Source organism: Symphodus melops, assembly GCF_947650265.1.
Source record: "Symphodus melops genome assembly, chromosome: 12".
Classification (NCBI taxonomy): Eukaryota; Metazoa; Chordata; class Actinopteri; order Labriformes; family Labridae; genus Symphodus; species Symphodus melops.
This window is the reverse complement of record NC_136702.1, coordinates 7,939,173-7,966,705: the sequence shown is the minus strand read 5'-3', so window position 1 is coordinate 7,966,705 and position 27,533 is coordinate 7,939,173. Positions and strand designations below refer to the sequence as shown.

At 42.2% G+C, this 27,533-nt stretch overlaps 4 protein-coding genes across 10 annotated transcripts in view; 3 read left to right on the top strand and 1 right to left on the bottom strand.

Moving 5' to 3' along the window:
- nalf1b (NALCN channel auxiliary factor 1b) overlaps positions 1-22,731 on the bottom strand; it is a 117,769-nt gene extending 95,038 nt beyond the window's left edge. Inside the window, exons 1-2 of the mRNA XM_079358303.1 lie at positions 22,649-22,731; positions 22,460-22,537 (exon numbers count right to left, since the gene is read on the bottom strand). The gene's annotated coding sequence lies outside the window, so the exon portion shown is untranslated. The remainder of the gene's footprint in view (positions 1-22,459; positions 22,538-22,648) is intronic.
- abhd13 (abhydrolase domain containing 13) lies at positions 5,561-10,349 on the top strand. Its single transcript, XM_079357514.1, has 2 exons — positions 5,561-5,821; positions 6,898-10,349. Exon 2 carries the CDS (start codon positions 6,932-6,934, stop codon positions 7,985-7,987), a length of 1,056 nt encoding a protein of 351 aa, XP_079213640.1. The 5' UTR covers positions 5,561-5,821; positions 6,898-6,931; the 3' UTR covers positions 7,988-10,349.
- tnfsf13b (TNF superfamily member 13b) lies at positions 10,759-13,228 on the top strand. Its single transcript, XM_079358238.1, has 6 exons — positions 10,759-11,312; positions 11,403-11,517; positions 11,991-12,047; positions 12,348-12,472; positions 12,754-12,904; positions 13,106-13,228. Exons 1-6 carry the CDS (start codon positions 11,091-11,093, stop codon positions 13,216-13,218), a joined length of 783 nt encoding a protein of 260 aa, XP_079214364.1. The 5' UTR covers positions 10,759-11,090; the 3' UTR covers positions 13,219-13,228.
- The window catches only part of myo16 (myosin XVI), a 92,367-nt gene continuing 82,611 nt past the window's right edge, over positions 17,778-27,533 (top strand). Inside the window, exon 1 of one of the 7 annotated variants that reach the window (XM_079358301.1) lies at positions 17,778-17,972. Coding sequence is in view for 1 of the 7 variants with exons in the window: in XM_079358294.1 (XP_079214420.1) it covers positions 22,134-22,170 (37 nt within the window). In the remaining 6 variants the exon portion in view is untranslated. Of the gene's footprint in view, positions 17,973-22,076; positions 22,171-22,426; positions 22,552-22,571; positions 22,589-22,662; positions 22,929-23,895; positions 25,036-27,533 lie in introns of those variants that run through there. The other 6 variants (XM_079358294.1, XM_079358299.1, XM_079358300.1 and 3 more) reach the window with 6 other exon arrangements.

Genomic DNA, 27,533 nt, shown 5'->3' with positions numbered 1-27,533 from the left:
CATATTAAATGTCATTCATTGTGGTGAGTGGAATAGATCCTCTCAGTTCTCGTCAAGAAAGCAAATGTCCCAAATGTTTAACTACTTCTTTCATTTGAACTAAGCAAAGTCAAGATCAAAAACATTTATTCAAAGACACAAACATGCATTTCTAGTTAATGACTTAAAAAAGACATTTAAAGACCAACTGATTTAGCACCTCTGGCAAGTGGTGTTACCACTGTGGATGCTGTTCAAGTGTCTGGAGAGCCAAAGAAAGTGTTCTCTAAAAGTCATCTTTTCATCTTTATTTTTGGCACATTGGCTAAATGTGCTAATTAGCCATCTCTGCCATCAGAGGAGGTCAGGGGAAGTCCGGGAGATTAATGATTCACCATCATTAACATTCTAAAGATGCTGCTGATAAAATGGGGGCCTTTTCGGGGAAGTGGGGAACACTCTTTCCTAATGTTCATATCTTTGGTAGTGAAATTTATATAGTAAGACATGTAAATGGAACGGGAACGTAGGTTTGGCTAAAGGCCTTGTCGACATATCACCCCTTCCTGCATTGTTGAGACCTCACTCTACATACCTAGTTTTGAATATATGTCCTTTAGACAAACTCTCTTCAGATGTGATACTCCCTTCACTTTGGTAAAAGGGGTCGCCTGTAGCGAACAGGACTTCCAACATGCATATGAACATATGTACACACAAGCCTATATCTGTAGGTTAATTACACTGAAAGATATCATCATAGACGTGACAGAAGGTTCATTAGCGAGGGAAATGAGGGAAATTTAGCCTTTATTAAATGTCTGCATCTTCACCACAGGAGGCTCCTAGTTGCTGCCTGAAACAATTTTCCCTCATTTATTCCTGGCGTTTAGACCTACAGCACTCCACATTGATAGGTAGGTCTGCCTATTTCATTTAACTGATTAGGCCATCACTGTGTGCAACCTCATTAAACCTTGTTGACAGACACTAGATTAAAGCCATGGGAGCTTGTACTCTGTTAATTATGAATCAATGGCAATAACAGGGAGTTTTATGTCGTGGTCTTCTGGCAGGTGACTTCTGCTTGTATTTGCCCCCTCCTCAGTGATGTGTTCAAAACTGAAGAATGCATTATGTCGCTGTCCTCTCTTACTCAAAGCAATGCTCTGTCTCCAAGGTGACAACACATTTACATTGTAGCCATGGACACCGCATCTATCACCTTGGGCATGGCATCCAGCGACTCGCAAATCAAAGAGGCATCACTCAGGATGATGTCAGACGAGTTCAACTTCGTCTTTCACGAACCCGGCAAAAGTGCAACGATAGCAACTTCAGCTTCACGTGGCGATAGAGATGCAGCGCCACTCATAAAAGGTGCTGACTGACAGAAAAATCAATGCCTATCAATAGCTTGCCATTGGGTCCGTGACGTGAGGTGAATGACAAGCTTGTCCCTTGGCCTGATCATATGATATTCCTCGGCCAGGTCATCGAAGTCACTCCTCATCCTGTAGCAGCTCTGAATTTGTATTATTGAGTCCGGGCCCTCCAGCTGTTTAGAGTGCTATATTTCAGGTAATTGAGTCGTGGGATACGAGAGTGGCGCCACAGAGTGTGTGCGTACAAGTGTGTATTAGAGTTTTTGAGTGTGTGTAAAAGATGTTTTGACTGACGTCAAAGGTAATTGAGAGGTAAGAAAAAGAGAGCGTGAACTTGCCAGCTGTCAGTCTCTTAAATGCTGAAACTGTCAGAATGCAGCACTCTCTAAAACCTTCAGAGACAAAAGTGTGAGTGTGTGTATTTATGTCTCTCATGCATATCATTGAAACTACAGCTCCTACCAGCCTTCGAAAAAGCCACTGCACTGTGATTTAGTTATTAACTTCACTTGTTTTTTTTGTTCCGAATAATGAATACAGTTTGAGCATAATCTAAGATTCAATCTGAAACATAAAGTCCCTCACCCACATTCTTTGTAGCCATCTTCCATTAAAATGCCATTAACAACAGGAAGTCATATACGAAAAGGTGTTGTGAAGAACTTGCCCCTCTATACGTTGACCGACAAATGGTCTGATGACCTTTAAGTTAGAAGCACACACATCTCCCAGGACCTCACATGGCCTGCAAACACAACATCTTTGGTGCACTTAAGACCAGCACCTCGAGGTTCTTCAACAGGTTATGTCCCCGTGCCATCAGAGAACTCCAAAAGTTGCTGCTGCTGCTGCTGCTTCCATTAGATGTATCAAACACTGAGCAAATCTGAAATAACATGGACAACTGGAGAAGCATCTCATTTCTGCGTACTGCTCTGCAGAAGACAACAGAGGCCTTCTGGTCCTGAGGGTTTTACCAACTAAGAATGTTAAGTTTTGCACATTATTTTCACAAACACACACAAAAAAAACAATTTGTACTTTGTCTTGTTGTCTTACAAGAAACACTATAAAATGCAATCAACTGGGATTCTCAAAAGGAAACAGCTGTGGAGATTTTTCTCCATTGTCTAAACAGTCTGCTTCAATATAAAATCCTTCAAGGTGCTTAGTGGAGTCTCCTCAAAACAATAACACTACAGATAGAAAATAAATCTCTCTCTTCAATAACAATTTGTGTTCTTGGATAATTATGGAGTTATACAGTATGTCACCTGATAAATGTGGTGAAGTAATTCAAAGTTTTCATCAACTCCATGAGTTAAGGAGTCTTCAGGTTCACTATTACACACATGCACCTAACGTTTGCATTTCAATGTATTCAAACTCATGAATCATATATTTCAGCATGCAATTCATATTGACAAAAAACTAAATATTCGTTTCATATTGGTTGCGATCTGATAAATCAGAAGCATGCTCTATGGAGGGTGTTGACGTTGCCTTCAACACTCGAGATGAAACCAACTTCAAGGACAGAGCTGAACAGCCAACAGCTGTGCTAGCATGCACATGATCTGTCTGTCTCCTCCAAGGTCACACTGAGTGTGAGCAAGATGTTAAAAACGGAAATACTAAAAGGCAGCCAAGGAAGAGGGAAACAGATCCACATTAAATATTAAAGAAGCCTTTGGCGGCGTATACCTGATGTTGTGTTGGTATTTTTCAGATTTTTTTAATAAGTGATCGTATGTTTGAATGTTAAGTCAATGAGAGCTTGGTACATACACAAACTGGTCCCTGTTCAATCTTTAGTGAAGCTGACTCTTCAGTTTGATGACTACATGTTGTGCAATAACTCTGAGAGCCAAGGTGATGTCAATCCGCACGTAAACAAGAACTCAGCTGAACATTACGTGCATGTTTCTTCCCTCGCTGTTCTTTCATCGCGGGACAATTCATTCAATGACGTTTTCTCTCAGCGCCCTACTGCAAACTGCATGAAGTGTTATTGCTGTCACATCTACAATTTGACCCACTTTGGAGGTGTGATGTGTCGGTGGAGATGTGTCAATTCTCCACCAACACATAAAAACAGGATTTCTTCTAGTCTGCAGTTGAGATGACAGCAGCAGGCCAGTATTGGCTGTAAACATGTACTTTTATAAGGCTCATGATTCAAGAATCAGAGGCTTCTAAGAGCATCTTTTCTTGGAAGTTCAATTTACTGTGGACAGTTCTGATTCTTGTAAACCAATATTGATGTAAAAATAGTGATAAAAAAAAAGTCCAATCCTTGTTTTATGTAGTGGATAAATAAAAGCTACAGCCAACTGTCTATTGGTAAATCATAACATGGCATTGCTGACTTTTAAGAAGCGTAGCTTTGGATCTAATGTCTTGAGTCATGTCACTCTGAACCTGTTACCTCAACATGTACTTTGAGAATGATCTTCATTATATTTTTTCCAAGAGCACCATCTGCTGGGCATAAAGCAAAGTGCACATGCAGTGGAGAAAGCCGCCCACTTTATTTCCAAACTTGTGTAAATGATTCGAGCTACTGATGCTGCTCTCTGTATTAAACACATTTTAAATATTGCAAAGCTATTTAAAGGAATGGATTAAGACGATTGCTTTAAATCTTCCTATTAACTGTCAACGTCAACCCACTATAAGAAAGGCCAGAGCAAACGTCATCTGCTGGGGAGACTCAGGTCCTTTGGAGAGCAGGGAGCACTCCTGAAGACTTTTTACGACTCTGTGGTGGAATCAGCCCCGTCCTCTCGGGAGGGAACAGATTTAACTGGTGAAGATAGCTCGCTCTGTTTTGGAGCTGCCCCAAAACAGAGCGAGAGGCAAAGCTATCATCTCTGAAGGAGAACATAGTCCACCCCCTGCATGGTACAGTAAAAGCACAGGGCAGCTCCTTCAGTGATAGGCTGCGTCACCCGCGGTGTGTGAAAAAGAGATACCGCGGGTTCTTCCTTCCTGCTGCAGTCATGACTGTTAAACAGAGGCTGCTCCCAGTGGAACAGTTTAAGTACACAGACAAGCTGGAAGCAATCCACTCCAATCATTTGTGCTATATAATAATATTACAACATCCCTCATTTTATTAGCTATAAAAGGCAGGGACTTCTGTGTAATAATATACAGAACTAACTTGCTGCACTATAACATCACCTGTTACTGCCCTTCCCTTTTTGCATTGGCCTTTGCTGCTGTGACAGTACATGTGGCCGTTGCAGGGTAAATAAAAGTCTTATATCTTGTCTTGTTGTTTGAGCCAGGAAGTCCCAATATCACATCCTTAAAATATATGTCCAGGTGGAAGATCCTTGAATTGATTAAACGTTTGGATTTTTCTACAGTTATAAGCACAATCCTGCTGAAAGGGTTTATGCTATATAATCATGAAACTATACCTTCTCTTCAAAGTAGAAGCACTCAATGAAGAAAATGTCTTTTGGGTTCTCTTGTTAAATATTCTAAGATGATCAATACTCAGCAGGGAACAGGGGCAGCAGGATGCATCAGTGATGTAAAAATCAAGAAAAGGACGCACAGTTCAATCTTACAAGCAGACAGGTTAAAATGGTTTAACATGAAACGTTACATACATACATTTGTCTATTTAGTTGTATACTTGTGTTTTAATACTCCTACATTATTTTTAACAATGTTCATCTGACTGGGGCAAGTCATCATGTAAAGACAGCTTGGCAATTAATCAGATGATCTGGTTCTTAAATCATTTCCAAAAGAGTTGCCAATTTATTTTCAAGCCACGGGTCTCCTGGAGACAGGAAGAATCAGAATAAGTTTTATAAGGTATGTTTGACACACAAGAAATTTAACTTTGAAGAATGTACTCTCTTGGAGCAGTGTAATAACAATTAGCTCTAAATATAAAAAGGCAATTACAGACTAATGCACAAGAATAAAAAGGCAAAAGAGTAGGTATTTACATAATAGAGTGTGTAGATGATCATTTAAATTAAATATATGTACATTCACAGTGACAGTTTAGTTCTGGGTTATTTCAGCAGCAGGTCTGACAATCTTTGACTGTTTAGCGTTCATCAGAACCACATCACCAAATTCAGATTCTGGTTAAACATATTTGGTTTTTTTTAGCAATTAAGACAAAGAATACCTGCAGCTGTTAATTTCCCGACTCTGAAGCTGCTCTGAAGGTTTCGGGGCGGAACCTTTGTTTCTCTTGCTGAGTCCAACACGGAACTTATGAAAGACACAGTCATGCTAACCAGCTGTGTAGCATAAGTTAGCTTCGCCGGGTTCGTGCTGACAGCTACATACCTTACGTTGGCACCTGTTAACTTAAACTGTAATTCTAGTTACCTTCTATACAGTTAAATAACAGTGGTCGTGCTGCCTATGTGTTCCTATTGTGTTAAAATATCAAGCAGATGAGGAGCTAAAATGAGAGAAGGGTAAGTATCTGACTACCTTGCTAACCCTGGAAAAATAGGTGGCTAAAACCAAGGCGCTCTACATTACTTGTTAGCAGCAACAACAGCTATAGATGCAAATGTTAGCTCGTTAGTTAGCATTCTTTTTAGCTGACCTTAATGTAATACTGGTTGGATGTATTTACAGTCAGTAACTGAGAAGTTCGGTGTTTCACTTGTCTCTGGGTCGATGGTTTGTTTGGGCCGTGCTTTAATCGTGTGTTATGGGACAATCTGGACAGGACTCACTGTCACTGTCAAGTCGTATCTGTATGCATCTTTTGCAAGTTTGTAGCAGCTGTCACCACCATCTTAGCCATGTGGGTGGGGTCTACACGTTTATCGTGTATTATTTGTAAATGCATCCTTAGCCCGTGTCTTAGCTTGGTTTTGTTAGTGCTGCTCTTTCATGGTCGTAAAGAGACGCAGCTCGCTTTAACAAACTAAGTCTGTTTCTATTCTTCCCACGACTGATATAGTAATAATTGTATGCACACAGTAGGGAGAGATTCTTCTTTGACCAGTAGTGACAATCTGCTTTAACAGATCATATGGACGGTACATGGGGCTGGTCGCAAAGAGCCGTTTTAAAACGCGTGTAGTCAGATGGTTAGGATGGACAGGATCAAAATGAGGATCTGTCCTCACTAGGCAAGGCAAGTTTATTTATAGGGCACATTTATACTAGGCAATTCAAAGTGCTTGCGTTATGTGTTTATTTATTTACGGCTGTAAAACATCTAAGCCAAATATTTATACCTGCTTATATCTCCTTTTAAGCATGAGAAGCTCCTTAAATATGTTAGGTTGTATCTCACTTTGAAATGTATTACCATACTTTCACAATCTTTATTTTAAAGTAAGTCTCCTCTTCTAAGATGGTTTAAATAACCACCAAACTTATCATGTGTTATATATATATATATATATATATATGTGTGTGTGTGTGTGTATATATATATATATATAATATGAGAGAGGTATTTCAAAAAGTACATCGATATATTTTACAATCTGTTTCCTTTCCCTCCCTTCTACAACTCTGTCTGTCTCTGCAGAGTCTGTGCTGTCTGACTCAGCTCTTGTGTAGATATGGAGAAGCCCTGGAGGCTGTGGGGGGCAGTGGAGCGCTGTACCCTGACTCTGGCCTCCTGGTCTTGGGGTGCTTGTCGAGTCTCCCTTTTGGCTCTCATCCTCACCTTCCACCTGTACGGAGGATTCTTTCTCCTAGCTCTCATCCTAGCCTCCGTGGCGGGAATCCTCTACAAATTCCAGGATGTGCTCCTTTACTTCCCCGACCAGCCCTCCTCCTCTCGCCTTTATGTTCCCATGCCAACAGGAATCCCACATGAGAATGTTTACATCCGCACTAAGGACGGTGTGAAGCTCAACCTCATCCTGCTGCGCTACACAGGAGGGGACAACCCTCCCGGAGTGGCCCCTGGCAGTCAAAGCAGCCCTACTTCCTCTTCTCCACCCACCATCCTTTATTTCCATGGTAACGCAGGCAATATTGGTCACAGGGTGCCAAATGCCCTGCTGATGCTGGTCAATCTGAAAGCCAATGTATTGCTAGTGGACTACCGTGGTTATGGAAAGAGCGAGGGGGAGCCGAGTGAGGACGGGCTTTACCTAGATGCCGAGGCAACACTGGACTATGTCATGACCCGTCCTGATCTAGACAAGACAAAAGTGGTACTATTTGGCCGCTCACTTGGGGGCGCTGTTGCTGTACGCCTGGCATCAGTCAACCCTCACCGTGTAGCAGCCATTATTGTTGAAAACACCTTCCTCAGCATCCCCCATATGGCAGCCACACTGTTCTCCTTCTTGCCCATGCGCTTACTGCCATTGTGGTGCTACAGGAATCAGTTTCTGTCCTACCGGCAGGTTACCGTGTGCCGCATGCCCTCACTGTTTGTGTCTGGCCTGTCAGACCAGCTCATCCCACCAGTCATGATGAAACAACTGTATGAGCTCTCTCCTGCGCGGACTAAGCGCCTGGCTATCTTTCCAGAGGGCACGCACAACGACACGTGGCAGTGTCAGGGCTACTTTGCTGCTTTAGAGCAGTTCATGAAAGACCTGCTGAAGAGCCACGCCCATGAAGAGAGTGCTCAGCCCACATCTAGTGTCACTATTATCTGATAAATACAGTCAGGGACTGACAAAAGCAGGTCATGGGGGGGGGGGGGGGAGGCGGCGGCTGTTGTAGAAATTAAATGAATGGACTCAATTGATTTTTTTGGAAAGAATGTACATTTTTTATGCTTTTATCTGGTTTCTTATTTTATTTCACTCTTTTTACCTCTCTGTAAATGTAATATATTGTTATAAGGATTTGACTCTTTCAAGGTTTTTAGAGGGTAACGACGCCCTCGCTGGTTCTTTTGTGTTGCAGCAATGAATGCATGTATTTATGACATTTTCTGAATGAAGCCGGAGCATTCATGCCCACACTGCAAAGACATGGCACAACCACAATAAAAAAAAAAGGCTCTTATTGGTCTACTGAAACAAAATAAAATCAGCTCAGAGAACAATGACCATAAGGACCTTTCTTTAAATGAATTAACTCTAACGACTACTTGAAATTAAACTACCACTTCTGATATAAATAAAACGAGACCATGATAACGTGTAGGTCTTTGTGTTTATATTAACTTTTTTAACACATTGCACTTTTTTTTTTTTTTGGATTAACTCGCGGGGAGTTTTTCTGAAATACTTTCACAAGCAAACTGGTGTTTTATTTCTCTCTTAATCGGAGGTACGAGCAGCAGCTTGGCATGTCAGGAAATTGTACTCAACGTCTTCTTTCCCCCTTTAACTATTTTAGGGCACAAGAACCCAACTGACAAACTTGTGGTCAGTATCAGTGAACCGTGTCATGTTAGGAACTTCTGCTTATCAAACAGTTCTTGAGGCTTTATGTCCCTGAAAGTGTCTGTTTCGATGTGATTCAGATAAACTACAACATATTCTCCCTGTAATGTTTTCTCTGTTCAAACACAGCTGGCCCATTGGATTGTCTTTACTCTTAAATCAGCTCAAGTTGATACTGAGCACTGTTGGCTCCTGCAGAATCCAAACGTGATGTGTGTTTTTTGTAATTAAAGGATGGTGTCAGATTACCCCAAGTCTGTCTCGGTACAAACTGTGTACACTGCAAAAGTTATTGCTTGCTGTAATCCCACGGTCTGTACTGACTCTGAAGAGATCTGCTTCAATGTGATTCTACAGGAGAAGACTAGGGACAAAATACAGAGTTCAGTTTAGAAAAGAAAAGTAAATCAAACCTGAGCAGACGTTCAACAAAGCTTTAGGAGTCCGAGCTCGTGCTGAAAACTTGTTGGATTTTTTTTTTTGTCTCCTCAGAACATGAATGAAAAGCTGACTAATCCCAAAAAAGGCGTTCAGTGGAACGAAAGGTCAGACTCTTTAAACCTCTAATTACCTTCAAACTTTAAAATGAATTTTTACACACAGAAGATTGAGATAGTTTCCCCAGATCTACAATCTCATCATACTGGAAGTCCTCAGTACAGACGGGCGTAATTATGCATATTACTCTTTCAACAAACTTCAATTCGAGCAGATTGCGTTGTCCTACAAACAGAGCCTGCATTACAGATGTAAAAAGAAGGTGTGAGAATTTGGATCAAATCATGGGTAGTATCATCAGTGTTACAACTGATGAGTCTTGGATCTCGTCTCACGCCATGTGTACGTGGCGAAATGGCTTAACTCAATTGGAGGGCTTTTAATGAGCTAATGAACCTTTCCTGCATGTCTTCCAGGGGGCGGAGCCTGATGACACTGTGGTCTGCTCTTGCTTATGCGAATGCAGCATGTTGCACTGCAGTGGTATCAAAGCCATTCGAATACAGATCTCTTTAGCCATATTTAATACTGTTTGTGCATAGTGTGCTGGACAAAATTCAACAAATGTCAAAGACCATTGTGTGTCATTGTGATAACAACTTGAACAACGGGCTAAAAGCTACAATGAATGTCAAGTGTGGTCCCTCGTACAGGTGTGCTTTATATATGAAATTATACATCATATTTTTCCCTTTTTTTTGTATTATATTGAATCCATAGACTTTGCATTTCACAGAATTATTTGCATCCCATCATATGCCAGTAGAGCATATTTTGTAATCAGACCATGTTGAATATTCACTCATTTTGTTTGACACCATTGCTGTTAGTTTGCATCTTTTGAACACAAGAAAGAGTGTTGGAACTCATCCTCGTTCGCCTGACTTGTTTGTTTTGATAAATATCGTCCTACAATATGAATCATTCGTAGTTTATTTGAGTTTTAACCTAACCAGACGTATTGATACTGCCCAACACCAAGGTGATGAAAACAAACAGAATCAAACTGAATGTCTTTTTTTTTTTTTTTTCTACAAAGAAACATCATTTGCCTGGTATTGTGCTGATGCACTTTGGAACATATTTGATATGTTCAAATGACTGTGAATAAAGTGGAGTGAGTGTTGTTCAAAGTGTTGGTTTAATTTGGACTACCACTGAATAAGCGGACATGTGATTACATATTTAAAGAATCTGCAGTGTTGACATTTGTCGTGATCATCTACATAGACTTCTGGATATTTGTACAGTGAGACATCAGAATGAGTCATCTTTTTCTTCGGTATGAAGCAATCAGTTTGAAAATTTCCATTTTAGACTAAACTTTCTTTTCTATTTCAAAACAATGTGGATGACTTCTTTTGTAAGCACACATTTTCACTTTCTATTTTCTGTACTGTAACATGCAATAAATTGATACATGAAAAAGTCTCGTCTGGTACAGTTGCACTTCTTTGTTTAGTCGGCTTTCTAACTGTCAAAATGTAATGAAATGATGGAGTCAGGCTTCTCTCCATTTCACTCCCAGGCTGTGTTCACTGTAACAATGTGTTCTCGTGTTTAACATTTTTTAAAGGAGTGGGATGAAAAGAAAGTTCAGATGGCTGTGTCAAGGAGGAACTAAGTGCTGAGCTGAGGCGGAAGAATAAGGGGGAAGCTGGTTTGCCCTTTTTTGTACTGTATCTGATCTGCGTAGTCCGTCAGACCAAACTAGAGCCGGCAACTGACAAAAACGAAAGTTTAGGAAAAAAGCTGTAAGCTGCTGTAAGACTGGAATTTAATTAAAGCCGCAGACTAGACAAACATTCTTCGCTTAAATCTGTCCAAAGACAGCAGTCATGCTGCCAGTTTGAGCTCAGACTCTGCAATGGCAGTTTTGACAGATGTTAAGTCCGAGACTGAGCAAAAGGCAGGTAGAGGGAGACCGTCCTGGCCTGTTTTCCTGCTGACACTCACTGCTGTTACCTCCTCCTCTCTTTCAGCCTTGTCTCTGTACCAGCTGGTTTCTCTTCGAGCAGAGGTGGAGGGACTCAGATCAGAGGTCTGTCGCAGGAGAGTGCAGGAACGGGAGTCCGAACACGGAGGCCAGGTAAGAGAATGGAACTCTGAACAACAAACATTCCATCTGCACAAGATTCTAAAGGCTTTTTGCTGCCATCTCTTTCCTGGTTTTGTCCAGACTGAAAAACTGAGCAGCAGGAGAAGCTACCAGGAACCACTACATCAACCTGGGTCTCAACATCCTCCCGCCATGATAAGGAGGAGAAGATTGGTTTCTGGAGGAGAGCCACATGGTAGGCTGAACAATAGCCTGATGATTTACCGTCAATGTAAACTGTACAACACAGCTTCTAGTTTCTGGAGTGTGACTGCTGTTTAAGGCTGGTGTTGTTTTACTGATTAACTGGTTCACGTGTAAAAAAGGGTTGATGTGGTCTTGAATGCCTCCATATTGTGAAGATAAAGCCGGTCTTTATTCAAATGAAGATTGTTTTAGTTCAAAATTGAGAGAATGACGTCTTGTTGGCTCTGCCAGTTCACGTTTTCTCAGAAAGGGAAAAACTTAAAACGCTGTACGAGGATGAGCGCATCTATTAGTGTTCACTATAAACTGTGGTGTCAATGATCTCGCTGTTAGCTGAAGCTTTTTAACAGTCCCTGGGATGAGATATTTACAGTATAATGCTGGAACGGCTGGAGAAAAAGGAAAAAATGGAGAGTCAAGTAAGCTCAGCTTGAACATTTCAGTCTTGTGCTTCCGTTGCAGTATCTCAGCCTTGCCTGCAGTTGATGGCAAACAACAGCAGGAAAACCTTCAGTAAAGGTACAGTATGCTTCATCAAAGCAATGATGGTTTGCTGTTTTGTTCAAGTGGATTTAATGCTGTTTCTATATACATTTTAAAATACTCATTTTGTTTAGATTTTGTACTTTTTAAAAATTCATTATAAAAACTTAAACTTTTCAATGTATGGGGGCGATTAGTCTGCAAATTATATGTGATATCCATACTGATAACAACCAATTCAGTAACTTGATTTGTCTCTTTACACGTTCAAAGTTATCGTTTAATTTCAAAGTGTTTTCAGGATTGTTGTGTGTTTCATGTTTTTTTTTCTGTCAGAATTTACTGCCGAGCTGCACACGGGTATCCCCTGGCAGACGGGGCTGAGGAGAGGATCGGCCCTGGAGGTCGACGGTGACAGCATGTTAGTCAGAGAGGCGGGCTTCTACTTTGTGTACAGTCAGGTAGGTCTGTTTTTTTTGTTGTTGTTTTTTGTTTTTTTTAAATCCTTTTACAGTCTCATTCCACAAGAGGGCGCTGCTAGCCAGTTTGGAAATCACCACAGCTGAAATAGGAAGGGAGCAGGGAGTCAGAATAGTTAACAGACCTTGAAGAAAGGTCAGCTGGTCAGCTGTAGATAAGAAGATGTAAATGTTGCATGCAAATAAATGAAGCAAATGCTCTGTGAATGTTTACATATGATAAAACCTAGATCTATCTCACTGTGTGTTTTTAATATGCTCAGGTCTTCTACATGGATGACTACTTTACAATGGGTCATGTGGTGATCAGAAGAAAGAGGGACGTGGTTGGAAACGAGCCTCAGTATGTGATCCTGTTCCGCTGCATTCAGTACATGAACGCAGACGACCCTTTTAACACCTGCTACTCAGGAGGTGAGCCTGTCTTATTGTTTCTGTGCAACTATGTTCAACCTTTTTAACCACAGCTGCTACAGAAGGTCAGTCAGGGGGGTTTTCCTCTTCAGTCAAGGCTGCGCGTGCAAAATGGCTACAAGTGTGTCTTTAGTTAATGATAGCCGTTTGTAGCAGGAAATAAGAATAATGGAAGCTCAACACCTGAACGCATCCCCTCAGGTGTGGTGAAACTGGAAGTCGGGGACCACTTGGAGTTGCTGATTCCTCGCTCCACAGCCAACGTGTCACTGGGCGGGGAAGACACCTTCCTGGGCGCCATTAAACTGTTTTGATGTCTCCTCATTTTGCACCGCGAAGAAGCTTTTTGCAGTTTGGAGCTTAGGAGCAAAGACTCAAACTTTTAGCATTACTCTCATGAATTCATGTACCTTATAGCTATAGCAGGGGCAGCTGGAGGGCGCAACCCGACCTCTCCCCGCAAGGAGAATGACGGACCTTGACTGAATAAGCTTCTATCAATTTTTGATTTAGGCTATGTCAAACTTCAAATGTCAAGGCATGTATTATGTAGTTATCGAGAACAGTGTAATCATCAATAAAAATGTGGTTTTAAAATATTCTTTTGTGTCTAAAGTCACTGATTGGTGACGCTTTTTTCCGGTCTTGACTCGTAAGTTGCAGGTGAGCTTTTGCCCCTCTTTAATACAAGACACACGAGCCCGAGAGAAGTCCAAGTGCTTCTCCTGATCTGTGCATGATACACAACTGCAGTATTTAATTATCCATGTTCAGGTTTTATTTTGTGAACACTATAAAGAACACTGGTCTGATACGCCGATTTAATGCCATCCTTTGATTTGTAGTCACAAACACTTTGCTTGCAAATTCAGGTGCAAAAAGAGTCACCGGCCTTGCATGAGAGATGACATCATCGTGAAGCTCGGAGGTTGTCGTTCCTTTAACGGCCACAAGACGGAAACTCTTCAGTGTGCAGAGAGAGAGAGAGAGAGAGAGAGAGAGAGAGAGACGAAGCCAAGGTTGAGCAGGAACACTGAAAATCTGGCATAAGTTCCTATTTTTAGATTAAAGCAGATGAAGTGTGCGTGTTCAAAGGAGCTCATTGAATTTGTAATGCCTGAAGCCCGGAGAGAAAACAGTCAAATGTCTTCAGTTGAAGATTTTTCAGTTGCTATTACATTAAGCTCGAGGCAAAGGCAGCGATGCACCTCTCTGAAGACAACACATCTTAGCCGATGAATAATAATTAGTATTCTAAGTATACTTCAGGACTCTGTTTGATTGTATTCACATTCTAAATTTGAAAAGTCATGAAAACAAGTTTACCAAATTTTCATCTCCACAATCTACACAAACTGATTTGAGTTTTCTCTTTCAGAGGGCTCAGTTGAACTTACGCTTTGCTTTGATCAAATGATTAACTGGATTATTTGATATGTAAGACACATGACATTTCTGCCTCTACATTGCTCAGTCCATTCGGCCCTCTCTGTCTAAGTCGTACATTTACAAACTTGTACACACACAGACTGTGTGTCGGCTGGGGCAAAGAGTTAGACAAAGCCCAGTGGGTGGTCACTACTTCACCAGGCATTTTGCCCTCAGAGTCATGGCTCCATTTGACAAGAAGACAGACTCTAAGGGTGGGTGGGGGGGGTGGGTGGGGGGGGGGGGGGGAGTCTAAAATAGAAAGTAGAGAGAGAAAGATTTCCAGAAGACTTAATGGAAAGAAGTTGCCATTAGTGAAAAAGCAAGCGGAAGAGAAGGTAGAGAGGGAGAGCCAGCCAGGCTTCGAGTACGACAGCCAATGGAAGTCAGAGACGCTCTTTGATGATCGGGCAAACAGAGCGGCCGGCTGTACAAACACCAATCGAGAAGAAGGAGGAGGGGAGAAGAGGGCAACACAGACCTCTCCTATAAATGTGTCAAGCATGATGCCCCCCCCCCCTTCCCTCTGCACCAGAAATGTCTTTGTGCGGTGCCATGGTGACGGCTGGTGTGTTGGCGGAAGCTGATGTCATTGTGGGCTCGCCACTCAAAAGAGAAACCAGCGTCTGACCGGAGAATGAGGAAATGAGACCTGCTGTGTCCACATACTGCTACTGTGTGAACTTCACATGCTAACACATGCGTGTGTGCGTGTTGGTGTAATGAAGTTTTCCCATTATTTGAATACAAATGTTGCTCATTGATCTAATTGTGGATCCAACGGGAGAGTAGTCTTACGTTTTTAATTCATGTTGAAGTAAGATCCAAAGTGTGGACGAGGTGTACAGACGCCTTCATATCTTATTGAGGCAAAACTTAAACCTGAACCTAAATGTGTGCATCTTCAACATCAGTGTAAGTGGACCCAGTCGTAGGACATTTTTGTATGTTGGAAATATTTAAAGGATGCAAAGTGCAAATCAACATCACAAGCAAGTCTAAATGAAAAAGGAGAGGTTGCATGAGAAATAAAAAATAAAATGATTCTTGATGTCATATCTCCTGGAGTTGATGCGTTACATTAACAACAAACAGAAAAGCCACAGTAACCTTTACTTTGACCTTTCACCACTAATATTGTATCTGACATTATGTGAGTCCAGGATGTTTTGGGTCAAATCTGAAAATATTCCCTGCAGGGCACATTAAAAAACAGGATGAGAACGTTTGACCCTTTGTGTTAAAAAAAAAAAGTCACCAGTTCATTAATGTGGTTCCATTAGACAGTCATTATGAATAATGGTGAGCTGTGCATTTGAATTCTCGAGTTATAGCCTGCAGAAGCTTTTTTTTTTTTTAGAGGTCACAGTGACCTTTGACAACCAAGTTTGTGCTAACTTTAAACACATGTTCACCATGAGATCCTGTGATACCAGGTTCACAACAACGGGACGGACAGACAATAACAAAATGCCTCAGGACAGAGCTATTCCTGCTGCTTAGACAAAAACAAGTATGATGTATCCAAACAGGTTTTCCTCCCAACTGGATTAAGAATCCAGATTGTTTAAAATGGGATCCCATTTATTACAGAATATGTGTCCTGCTTGATGGGAGGAGGAGGAGATATTCTCTGGAATCATCCAGCCCAGTTCCTTGGAGAATCCTTTTTCTCTCCTGTTTATCAGACTGCGGCATTGGTGTTAAAAGTGGATATTAGCTTCTCTGTGTCCCCATCTGTCCTTTCATTCCCTCCCTCCTCCCTCCATCTCTCCCTGTCTGGGAGCTTTAGGACAGGTTTGACTGATGACAGTGGCTAAAGGTGATCCCTGAATCCTGATTATAAAACCCAGCTCGCTCCTTTTCTGCAGACAGAGACGCCAAACACACTCCGCAGCTTTTTTGCAAGACGGCTTATAATCACAAACGCACAGACGCAGAAGTACGCACATGTGCACTTTGATTGCCTTTCACATAATTCTGTAAAAATGTACAGCAGTCACTCGCTGTGCTTCGGTGTACTACAAGGTTGTTCCGTGTACGTTCTCCTCTAGTATTTAGGGATTACTTTGATCTGCTGCAGTCAGCCCAAAGTAATCAGGCTGATCCAGAGCCCTGCAGCTGAACTGGCAGAAGCACCGAGTGGATTTCTCATTGAAGTGGAGGATTTGGTTCATCAACAAACTGGATTGTGCCATCCGTTCCTCCAAAGTCTAAACACCATGTTTTGCACTCATTTGCCATCCTGTAGTTTTTTTTTTTTTTTTTTTAAATCGATTCATCTGGAGACGACACTAATTATTTCTGATCTCAAAAACGTGATTGCCCCAGCAGACTTAGAGGTTTATTTGTGTATAACAGCCTTAACGTTAAAGTGAATTTGGTTCAGTTTCTTTCTCTCCTGACAACATCGTATCTGAGGGAATATAAGCTTATCTATAATTCATATGGTTCTGCCTCTGCCTGGAATCAAACCATGATGAAACACCAGCCGTTAAATCCACACGCGTGCTCGGAAAAAGTAAGAGCAGAATTGAAAGTTGCGTCTTGATAAATCTTGCTCTCTTTTTTTTTTCTTCTTCACCCTTTCCTCACCCTACTCAAGGACATCAGTCTATTACCGAGGAGAGAAGTGGAACATCAAATGGATGAGAGGAAGATTTTGGTTTGCCACATTCTGCCCCCCCCCCCCCCAACTCTCTCCATCTCCCGACTCCCACTCTGTGCTCAGCATCTGCTCCAAGATGGAGATTTGGAACACAATCATAATGCCTCTCTGTTGAGAGAAATGATAAAGACCCCCCCCCCCCCCCAACACACACACACACACACACACACACACACACACACACACGGCATGACAGTTGACAGTTATTTGTAAACCAACTTTGCTACCAGATTTCTTTATGCACTTTCACAACCGGTCAGTCATTATCATACTGGTTAGAGAGGGAGTACACAGACAGAGGTTGGGTGATGTAGGGAGTAAAAAAAGGGATGAGAGAAAAAGGAGGGTGAGGCACGTATCGGGGCTTCTTCTTACTCTGCACATCTGCTACTACGCGGCACTTTTTTTGTCCTCCTGTTTGCACTACATGGATTCAATTTGGGCCTATTGTTGAATTGTTTGGTTCTCCTCCCCCCAACTCACAAGGCACACGCACACACGCACACACACACACACACACACACACACACACTCACTCTATGCAGGCGCAACAGAGTGCCGGGTCCTGTGTCGCTCCTTCCCACCAGCTGTTCACGTGATAAACAGTTTAAATTAGAGACTTTAACTCCTGCCTCACTCTCTTTCTGATTTTTCTTCTCTTGCAACTCCTAAATCGCTCTCTCGCACTCACTGACTTAGGCTCTCTCTCACTTCCAACTACTCCCTACTTCATGCACCCAAACTGGCACACTCCCCTCTCTCTCTCTCTCTCTCTCTCTGATGGGATGTCAGTGGTGGATTTCAGCCTATGGGTGTAGAAGCAGAGAGACTTGGGAGTTGTTTTCCTTCTTGCTTGCTTTCTCTCTTTTCTGAGTGTTGCAGATATTTGCAGCTGAGCCCAGATTGTCTCTGGATGTTATTCTGCAGCGGGAAGGAAAGCATCGAGAAGTACGCTGGAGATGTTACAGTGAGGTACAGTGCCACTTGTCTCCTGATTGTCTGCTAATTTTGTTTGAACTGTCTGAAATTAATTGTGTTTCTCCATCACATTAGGCCTGATAACTAGGAGTAGTTGGCTGATTTTATTTTATTTTTTTGCATTAGTGTGCTTCAGTATCTGAACAGCTTTTATTTTCGCCTCGGTCTGCTCGCATTCTGTCTTATTTATTTTCCAGGGGAAAGACCTTTTCTCCTGCTTTAATGGCTACTTTCTTTGTTCAATGTCTGCAGACTGGCCTTTGTTTCTTTATCTTTTTTTCCCTCTGTCTTGCACGCTCTTGTTTGCCCTGAGACGCTGCATGTGTCCCGGCTGGCAGCGCAGGAAAAAAAGGGAAAACAGGTTGGTTGGCCTGTTCACTGTGTGCACACAAAACACACTCTCCTGCAAAATTAAGCCTCTGGCGTACTGGATGTCAGTTGGGAATCGTCCCACTTTTCAAAAGGATCTTTCATCCAAACTCCATGTGTTTGGCTGAGGTGTAGAGTGAGTACCTGCCTGTGTGTCAGTGTTTAGACGAGGAAGGAGTGAAAAAAGTTCAAACAAAGACCCTGACAGAGGAATTGTTGTGAACAGACAGTGAGGTGGAAAAGAGGAGAACATATTTCACAGTCTGTAAAACTTCTTCATGCTTGATGTGACTGAACATCCCAGAGTCACTGACAAGAACGTTACTCTGCCTGTGTCACCCACCGAAACTCAGCTTTTGTTTCACAGGGGTTCACAGATGGGCTCATTCAGACCAATGGGAGTCTAGCTGTGTGTGTGTGTGTGTGTGTGTATGTGTGTTAATGTGTGTGTGTGTATGTTTGTGTGTGTGTGGGGGTGTTAATGCCTTGGGGTGACATTATAACTGTTAAACACTAAAAGAAATCAATGACAGTAAACTGGAGTCCAAGGAGGACCAGGCATTTCAGTGTGTGTGTGTGTGTGTGTGTGTGTGTGTGTGTGTGTGTGTGTGTGTGTGTGTGTGTGTGTGTGTGTGTGTGTCTGTGTCTTACACCCATCTGTCCTCCTGTTCAGCCAGATTGTGGGCCTCTGAGTCTGCCAGCGCTGCGTGGAGGTATCACTATCTTTTTAAACAGAGAGATTATGCTAACCACAAGGTTCCATCTTGCCGTTTTCCAGCAGTTACCCTCTGGCTTTGTCGTCCTTCTTTCATTTTTCTCTTCTTTTGCGACATGGCAGAGCATGCTGTGTTGGTCTGTGGGTGTAGTCAGCGAGTGGCTAATGTCTGAAAGCTGAAGTCTGTCTATTACAGGACGCAGCCCAGTCCCCTGTAATGTGGTCAGCTGTTGAGCCAAATGGTCCAAGAGTTAGTCACCACCCTCCCTGATAATTATGGGTTGATTTATGAACTGGAGAGGATGATGGCGAAGACCAGGAGGAGGAGGAGGAGGAGGAGGGCGGAGGTGGGGGTGCAAAGACTCCATGAAAAAAAAAAAAAAGTCTTTCTGATGGATTTGCTGCTGTCAGGGCTCCAGAGGTGTTCGAGGAACATACAGCCCCCCTCCTACTGTTTCACTCATGTAAAGCAGGCTCCTGGCTGTGGAAGAATGCTGAGTTCCTGCTGCTTTAGCAAGATATAAATGCTGCCTTTTGTACATGATTAAGGAGGGAAAGACTTGTCTGCAGAGGACTGGGGAAGCGTGGCGAGGAAAGTCAAAGCTGCACGACACCCAACACCTGTAACCTGGAATTCGTCTGTAGGAGAATTCCATTTTGTTAATGAAATAAGCCATGGGCCTTCAGTCAGTCAAATCCTTTATCAATATGTTTGATGTCAAACAGTCAGTCTGTCCATTAACTGATCTATTATTAAATGGCGTGGGTCGTTTACCAGGCTTACTGGAGTTCCCATGCAATTCCTTCAATGGGTAAAGACCAGCCTCATCCTCCCTCTTCTTACCCTTTTGACCTTTGTCTAAATACACACTGACAGAGTGGAGATGGATGCATTTCATGTGCCAGACAGCAGACAGCTCACAGCGCAAACAGAAGTGGGGATGGGATAGGATTAAGAGGGTTACAGCTCATCCGGGGAAGCCACATATTTTTTTTTTCCCCACACACAAATCTGATTAGTACAAATTGTAATCCACACCGATATGTGCCATTTATAATTGCTGAGCATGTGACAGATGTCTCTCAGTTATGACTTCAAATGTGGCGAACCTATACACTGGCATGTTTTTAAGTTGGTTTTAAATGACTGTTATATAGTTTCAATGTTTGGGTTTATTTGTCAGTGTCATTCAGTACGTCAAGTTAACTGAGATCAATATCTGACTGTAAAACTAGTCATGACAAAGCTTCTGTACTGTGAAGATAAAAAACAGAAATGTGTTTTTAAATACTTACATAAAAACAGAAATATACTTATTTCAAATTTCCTTTGTCATCATTTTATCCAGCACTATTATCTGTCAAAAAGTGGCTCACCATTTTATCCATAATTTTAATTATCTTTACAAACGTTTCTTTAGTTTCTTTAGCAGTTCTCAGTAGACAGTAAAATCAGTGGTATTCACCATCTGGGTTACTGGGAGGAAACTGTAAGATTTTTAGTACGGTAATGAATGGAATAATTCGTTTTTAATGTAGACTTTATCAACTTTTTGGTTTAAATCAAATTTGACACAGTCAATAAAACAGCTCCAAAACTGAGAATCAGAGCTTTTCAGATGGAGCCAAAATGTTGAAGAAATAATATGGAAAAATGAAATGTACAGGAGCTGTAATCCATGACCTTACTCATCAGCATTTTTCCATCTTCCTATAAGTCTCAGGTGTCTGCCTGCGCTGAAAAATGACCCCGAGATAAAGATGAAATCCCAGACTATTCATGTGAGGGTGGCCTATGGGACCGGGCAGTTGGCCGACTCAAACAGCAGCTAAAGCTAATGACAGGTGGCGGGCAGCACGGCTGGCAGTAGCAGCAGTTTGCTATTTGGGAGTGGAACACTTCCAGCAGGCTAAGATTAAATCCAAACCCTTTGGCCTGAGATTCCCCCCCTGCAACAATATCATCAAAGCAGAGCAGACTGCATTGGTTCACTACTGAACAGGTGCGCCGGCTGACACAAAGGTTGGCTAAGCCCTATATGATACTAGTTTTTGTCAGAGGAGGAGGGGAGTGTTCCTCATATGATCCTCATCTTTCTATAGAAGACTTCCTCACATTAATGCAGGCTTGCATGTAAGTTGTGGCCGTGTAGACTTTGTTTCCCTTCCAGAGTTATTATTGGACACCATGTCTGTGCAGGACTTCAATGTCAGGGTCAGTGTTTGGGCTTGCCAGGACGTGCCTCAGCGACATGTGTGTGCATGTGGAAGTGAACATGTACAGTTTGTCACCTGTTTGTGTACCCTGAACTTAGATGATGCATTTTGCAAAAACTGGGGTAGAGCAAAGAAAGTGTAGGTACTTGAATTTTATGAAGGTAATTTTGCCAGTCGGAGTGAGAGCTGAACTGACTAGCTGGTGTGACATGAGAGAGGAAGATGCCAAAGGTCTTCTCAGAAAGAGGTGGGAGGAATAAAAAATAAATAAATAAATAGAGAAGAGGGACAGAGATAGCGCACATAAAGCAGATGGTGCTCTCCCCTTTTTGGAATGTTTGTGAGGACAGGTGGATCAAATGTAAACGCTTGACTGCTCCCATCAAGCCTCTAACACACAAACACACACATTCATGCACACACAGACCCTCCTCCTTGCACACAAACACTTGTCCACCTACCAGGTTATCTTGCCAGCAGCTAGATAGTGAGTATTAAAGTGCTGAGTATGAGCCCATCAGGTTAGGGTTACAGAAGCGTATCATTCCCTTAAAAAACACTGCTTTGATCGTTCTGAGATGCCATGGGGGAGTTTAGGCTGAGATGAAACATAACGTCTTGCTGTGATGTGTTTGTGCTTGATTTCAAACATGTCATCATTCACATTCAACCCTAATCAAATTAGGTCAATGGTTAATGGGGCATGATACACCCCCCCCCCCCCCCCCCAACAATGCTATGATACTGATAACTTAGCTAAGCTTCTACAGACAGCTGTCAGTGAGAGAGATGGATGAAAGGTTTAGACATGAAGTAAAAATTCACTGGGTAAATAGTTGAGAGACAGGATTGTAATGCTGAACTGTGGTGAAGGAGAGGAGAGAAATCAAGGTGAGGGGTAATGTGAATGGAGAGAAAGGGACATTTGTGAATGTGTCTTTTAATGTTAATTGCATCAATGTATTTTTACTTTGTTGTTTTTTCCCCCACTGCTTTGTAAGGAGACCATGTATGCTTTAGAGGCGCCTTTAAATGAACACTTGTAATATTAATATGCAACCCATTGAAATTAGGTAGGCCTGTTTACAGAGTGAAGGTGTGTAGACTACACAAAGCCAACAGCAAAAAACAACAAAACAACCAATAAACAAGCCAACAGAGTGGAGCAACTGTAGCCTACCTTACTGGCCAGCTGGAACCAGGCAGCACTCAGGTGTAATGGTGTAACCCTCTCCTCCTCTTCTTTTTAAACAGGAAGCTCAAATACAAATGGTATAGCTTCGTTTTCCAGTCACTTGCACCATTCATGGTAACAATGTAACTTGTATGGATATTGAATTTGCTTTTCAGATTAAAACTCCATACCTACCTCCTTGTGGCGCGTTTCACTTAGCAAGAAGAGCAGGCTGAGAAGAAGCCTATCCAAAGGTTAAATTGGATATATTGCCGTAACATTTGAACGTAATGATAATTTGAGGGCAAAAACGCGCCCATTTAAACCACGAATAAAAGGCTGTTGTTGCCGTTGTATAGTTAACAGCCATTTAATGCATTACATAACTATGCTAACGTCAAGTAGCTACCGAGATGCTAACGTTAGCGAAACGTTTACGCAAATGTGAAGTGGAAGATAACAGGACACTAAAAAGGTCAGTAAAACTAACAGCGGTCTTAAAAAAGTTATGAGCTGGCTTGTGTAATTGGGTATCCTATGTATGCTACATGGAGTTACGAAATATTGCAATTCTATTTTTGCTAAAGTAGTTGTTTGAGGTGATTTTGTTTTTTCTGCTGAACTGGCAAAACTAATGTGCGTCTCCGCACTTCATTTTGAAAGGAATTGAACGGGTGGTTGCTCCTCGGTCTGTGGCAGCCAGATGTTCAATGATCAGGGCGACCCTGTTGGCTCACTGGCATATCATTTTACAGTTTCTAAAGTGACGCATGGAATGGTTTTTCATAGATGCACATTGGGATATATGGAGTTTTTTAGGTCATAAATATGGCTTAACCGTAGTCAGCATCGTGAATGGGATTAAGCTAAAACAGCAGAAATATTTGTGTTTGTGCCGTCAGTGTTGTTACTCAAAAATCTTTTACAGCATGAACGTAGTCTATTATCTCAACGGTGTACAGGAGATATTTTTGACTGACCAAAAGGTGGCTTTCAGATGTAGTAAAGATGCTTTTTTTGTAGAGATTGGAAATGTCAATCATTTATGCCTTAAATGTCAGAAATAATGCATCAACTGGTTTACTACATATGGAGACTAGGCTGGGAAGCAAAAACCTGTTACTCTATTGTTGGTCGGGTGAGCCTATCATTAATTAGGCTATGCCAGAAGCAACAGAAAGATTAGGAATGACAGGCGTGGGGCTGATTCAGACAGATGGAGAGATTTTCTAGGAGAAATTGTTGGAAGCTAATTAAAAACCAGATGATGTGTGGAAAGGTGTGACAAAGACGAGATCCCTATCCATTTCCAAGGTACCACCCCTCTGTGTATTCTCTCATTAGGCTTCTTGATTTACTTTGGTAATTTCTTATAAAATGTGTATGAACCATTTCCTCTCTGTTTGTGACACGTCTGTCAAGTAGATGGTTTTTTTTTCCTGGCCCGAATGCATCTCCCTGTAACCCTTTTTAGATCTGCTCCTCTTCTGCCATGTGGGTGAATATCTGCCAGTGGATGCCTCATTTCTGCAGGTGATGAGTAAAGAAGGAGGGAGAGGAGATGTAGAAGGGAGATTTTAAATGTGAAAACAGCAGGGTCTCTTGAGTGGTAGGAGTGGATCGTAAAATGGTTTAAATATGGCAGTGATGAACATCTGAAGTCAGTGGAGGAGGGCATGCTGGGAAAAGAATTGTGGACGGTCAGAGGGCTTGTGATTGAATAAGGAGGCGGCTTCAGACGGGGCTGTTGTTGCGTGTAAGTGTGTGTCTTTGTTTGATTCCCCCCCCGCCCCACAGTGACCAGATTTTCCTCCCCCTTTTCCAAGGTCAACATGGGGATTATTAGCAGTGAGGCGGAATAGTGATGATGGTGGTGGTCATTATTATTCATCACCTCCGACGACACTGCAGAAACAAGTGTTTGGACTTACAGTATATGTGTGTAAGTTTTACACATCTGTGTGTCAACGTCAAGGCTTTGTATGTGTTGTGTTTTTTCTGAGCGTGCCTTCAAAAGAGACAGGTGGCTCATGGCTAAACAAAAGATTTTCAGGTGCACCCATTGAGGCTCTGTTGTGTCTCCCCTGTCTGCCAGTTTTCTTTGTCCCTCTTGACAAAAGTCTGCCTGTTTGACCACAAACTCTTCAGGGCGTGCACACTTCATGAGGTGAATCCAGGCACCTCCCCCTTTTTTTGTTTTGCACCCTCCTACTTGTTATTTACACCAGCTCTACGGTAGTGAAGAAGGGGGTGGGTGCTTGTGAGGCTGTGGGGGTGTTACTGTACCCCCCAATATGGAGTAAGTGGGCAGGGTTCATTGAGGTCTGGAGAGGGGGAGGACCAAGAAACAGAGAGAGAGAGAGACAGACAGATGTAAAAGAATTAACTGCTCCAAGCAGCAGAGTTGCCATGGCTACGGGAAAACTGATGAATGAATGACATCACAGTGGCGGGGAGGTGAGAGTGTGAAATTGATTTGGTGGCGAAGAGCACGGGGAGGCGTCTCTCGTTGGGTTTTCGTCTGGCAGACACATTTCTCTCTCCTCGTAGCCTGGTCGTCTCCTGTGGATGGACTCTGACTGGTAAGAATCTGCTTTTTTTTCTCTCCTTCTGATATAAGTGATGGCTGCTTTTGAAGATGGTGACCAGTGTAGTAGGATACTTGTTTTCATTCTTCTTTCAAATGTCAGACCGATATAATGTGTGGGGACATGCGTTTTAATGTGCACACAGTGCTCCCAGCATGTCACTAGAAATGAAAGGAAAGGCAGATGTGCCGTGCAGTTGTCGCGGGGGCTAAATATACTGTGGGATGATTAGTGTGGAAGAATGTGTGTGTTTCAGGCTTGGAATGAACAGCTGATCTTGGAAGACTCATTTTAGTGTGGTGTGAGATAGCCTCACTCTGACGAGAATTATTGTAGGTGTGTAGGTTGGCACTGTTAAGAGCTGTACTACAGCATGGATCTGTTGTGAGAGAGTGTGTGTGTGTGTGTGTGTGTGTGTTTTGGATAGAGATGCACTGTCTGTGTGCTGATGCTTTCAGTTATCATGTGCTGATGTTTTGGTTCCTTTAGAAAAATGTCAGGTCACAGGGTCAGCCACTTAACAGCTCCCTTTGAGTGGCAAAGTCTTGCTGAAGATCATCTTAGCCAAGAGACTTGCTGCTTTGCTCTGCTAAACCTGGCTACTATCTTTAAAGGATGGTCTTTAAATTTTGATTGCACCACCCTGCAGGAGTTCATTGGCACGCTATCCAATTGATGTTTGTGATTAATGAAGAAGTGGAACTAGGATGACCCCTGAGTAACAAAAAAAAAAGGACACAGAAAAGCCAATCTAAATCTTTAGCTCAATGTCTTTCCCTTTGGCCAGCATCCAGAATGACAAAAAAAAAAAAAAAAAGATTACATTCGGGATCAAAGGATCAACATTTTGGCTTGATTTGGAAATCATAATCCATTACTAGGGCTATCAACTGGTCTGCAGATCTTTTGGACTGTGCCCAGCCTTATGGGGCTGAATCCTGGATTGTGGTTTGTTTCATATCTTGTCAGTGAGAGCCATCATGGCCACTTTATGGGAGAACATTGAAGCGCCAAAGACATTACATGTGATCAAGTCTGTGTTGTCCTTCGATGAAGTGTATACCATGTGATGATGTTATACAGTTTGGGTAAATTTGATTATGTGATACTCAGTTTAGTGCCGACAATGATGAACAGAGCTTGCATGTCTTTTGAGTCAGTTTAAAACTCATCTAAATCAGTAAGTAGGAGCTTGTGCCAGCTTTTTGGACAGCATGGTCGTTGTGGCACAAGCAGGTCAGTGGTTTAGAGCGGTGATTCCCAGAGACTGGGTCGCGACCCCACAGGTGGGTCGCACAGGATTTTATTTGGGTCGCCAAATAACTTTGCAATATCACTTGAACCTGATTAATTCTTCTTGTTTATGGCACGGTTAGCGTGGCAGTATTGCGCAATCGCGACCAGCGCGAGAAGTTTCCACCGAGGGTCTGAGCGCCCAGTTAGCTTGTTACAAGGCGGACGGCTTCGCACCGACCGCGTTGCAAGGATTGGCTGCAGAGCCTTAATTCGTTCAAAGTGCTTTAAAAATGGAGAGGTTCAAAGAGATGTGAGAGTACTGAGGACGTCTGTTCTGACTCATTGTGACATCACTCCCGTAATACCAACTCTGTGACATGGCATGAGACACTCTCACTCTCTTTCCCTCTTTGAATTTGTAACAAGTCTATCGTTGGTACTTTTCACGCCAGGAATTTATTTTTTCAAACTTAAAACCTTTTACTTTCTTTTAAACCAGTGATCATCATCAGCAGAATACTGGAACACGTAGCTTAATCTGACATGTTCTCCAAATCACACTGTAGAGCTGAATTTGTTCATGTTTATAATGGATTGTCACAGCAGGCTGTTCACCCTCCTCCTGTGTGTCATAAAAAAACTGATCAAAAAATGAAATTGTCCAGTCCCAGAATCAAAATGATTGTTGAGCACGGTGCATGACTTTGACAACATCACAGCACAACGAGCTAAACAGCCGTAGGGCTGAAGAAAAACAGGCAGCAGAAAATCATACAGGGAATAAGAAGCCCTTCATAGACAGATGTTTAGCCTCTGTGTGTCTTTTAGCACAGCATATTTCTAACATCCGTTATTTTCAGACATCATGCAGTCGCACAAAATAACATCATGACAAATGACTGTGCTGTAGTCTGGTAGTGTTCAAACTCCTATAGGCTGAATGGCTCTTCTCAGTTGTTAAGATGAGTGAATGCGAACAAGATTGAAAACAATTTTCTTCTATAAGGAAGATTACGAGACTGAAGCATCATAACATTGTAACTGTCCATCGCTTTGATTATTTGGAGGATTGTTAAATTAAAGTGCTCTTAAATAAAATAGGGCTGTGGTCACTGACAAGAATTCTCCATATACAGGCTGTTTTTGCCTTTGTGTCTATTTGTGTAATAACGTTTAAAGCCATATGGGTTAGTTTATGGAGTTAAAGGGATACTTCACCCCATGCAATATGACGATTTTTGCATCACATGAAGAAA

Coding starts and splice junctions, on each gene's coding strand:
- tnfsf13b (XM_079358238.1), top strand. CDS start 11,091: ATGGCAGTTTTGACAGATGTTAAGTCCGAGACTGAGCAAAAGGCAGGT. Junction 11,518..11,990: donor TTCTGGAGGAGAGCCACATG/GTAGGCTGAACA, acceptor CTTCCGTTGCAG/TATCTCAGCCTTGCCTGCAG. Junction 12,473..12,753: donor TCTACTTTGTGTACAGTCAG/GTAGGTCTGTTT, acceptor TAATATGCTCAG/GTCTTCTACATGGATGACTA.
- abhd13 (XM_079357514.1), top strand. CDS start 6,932: ATGGAGAAGCCCTGGAGGCTGTGGGGGGCAGTGGAGCGCTGTACCCTG.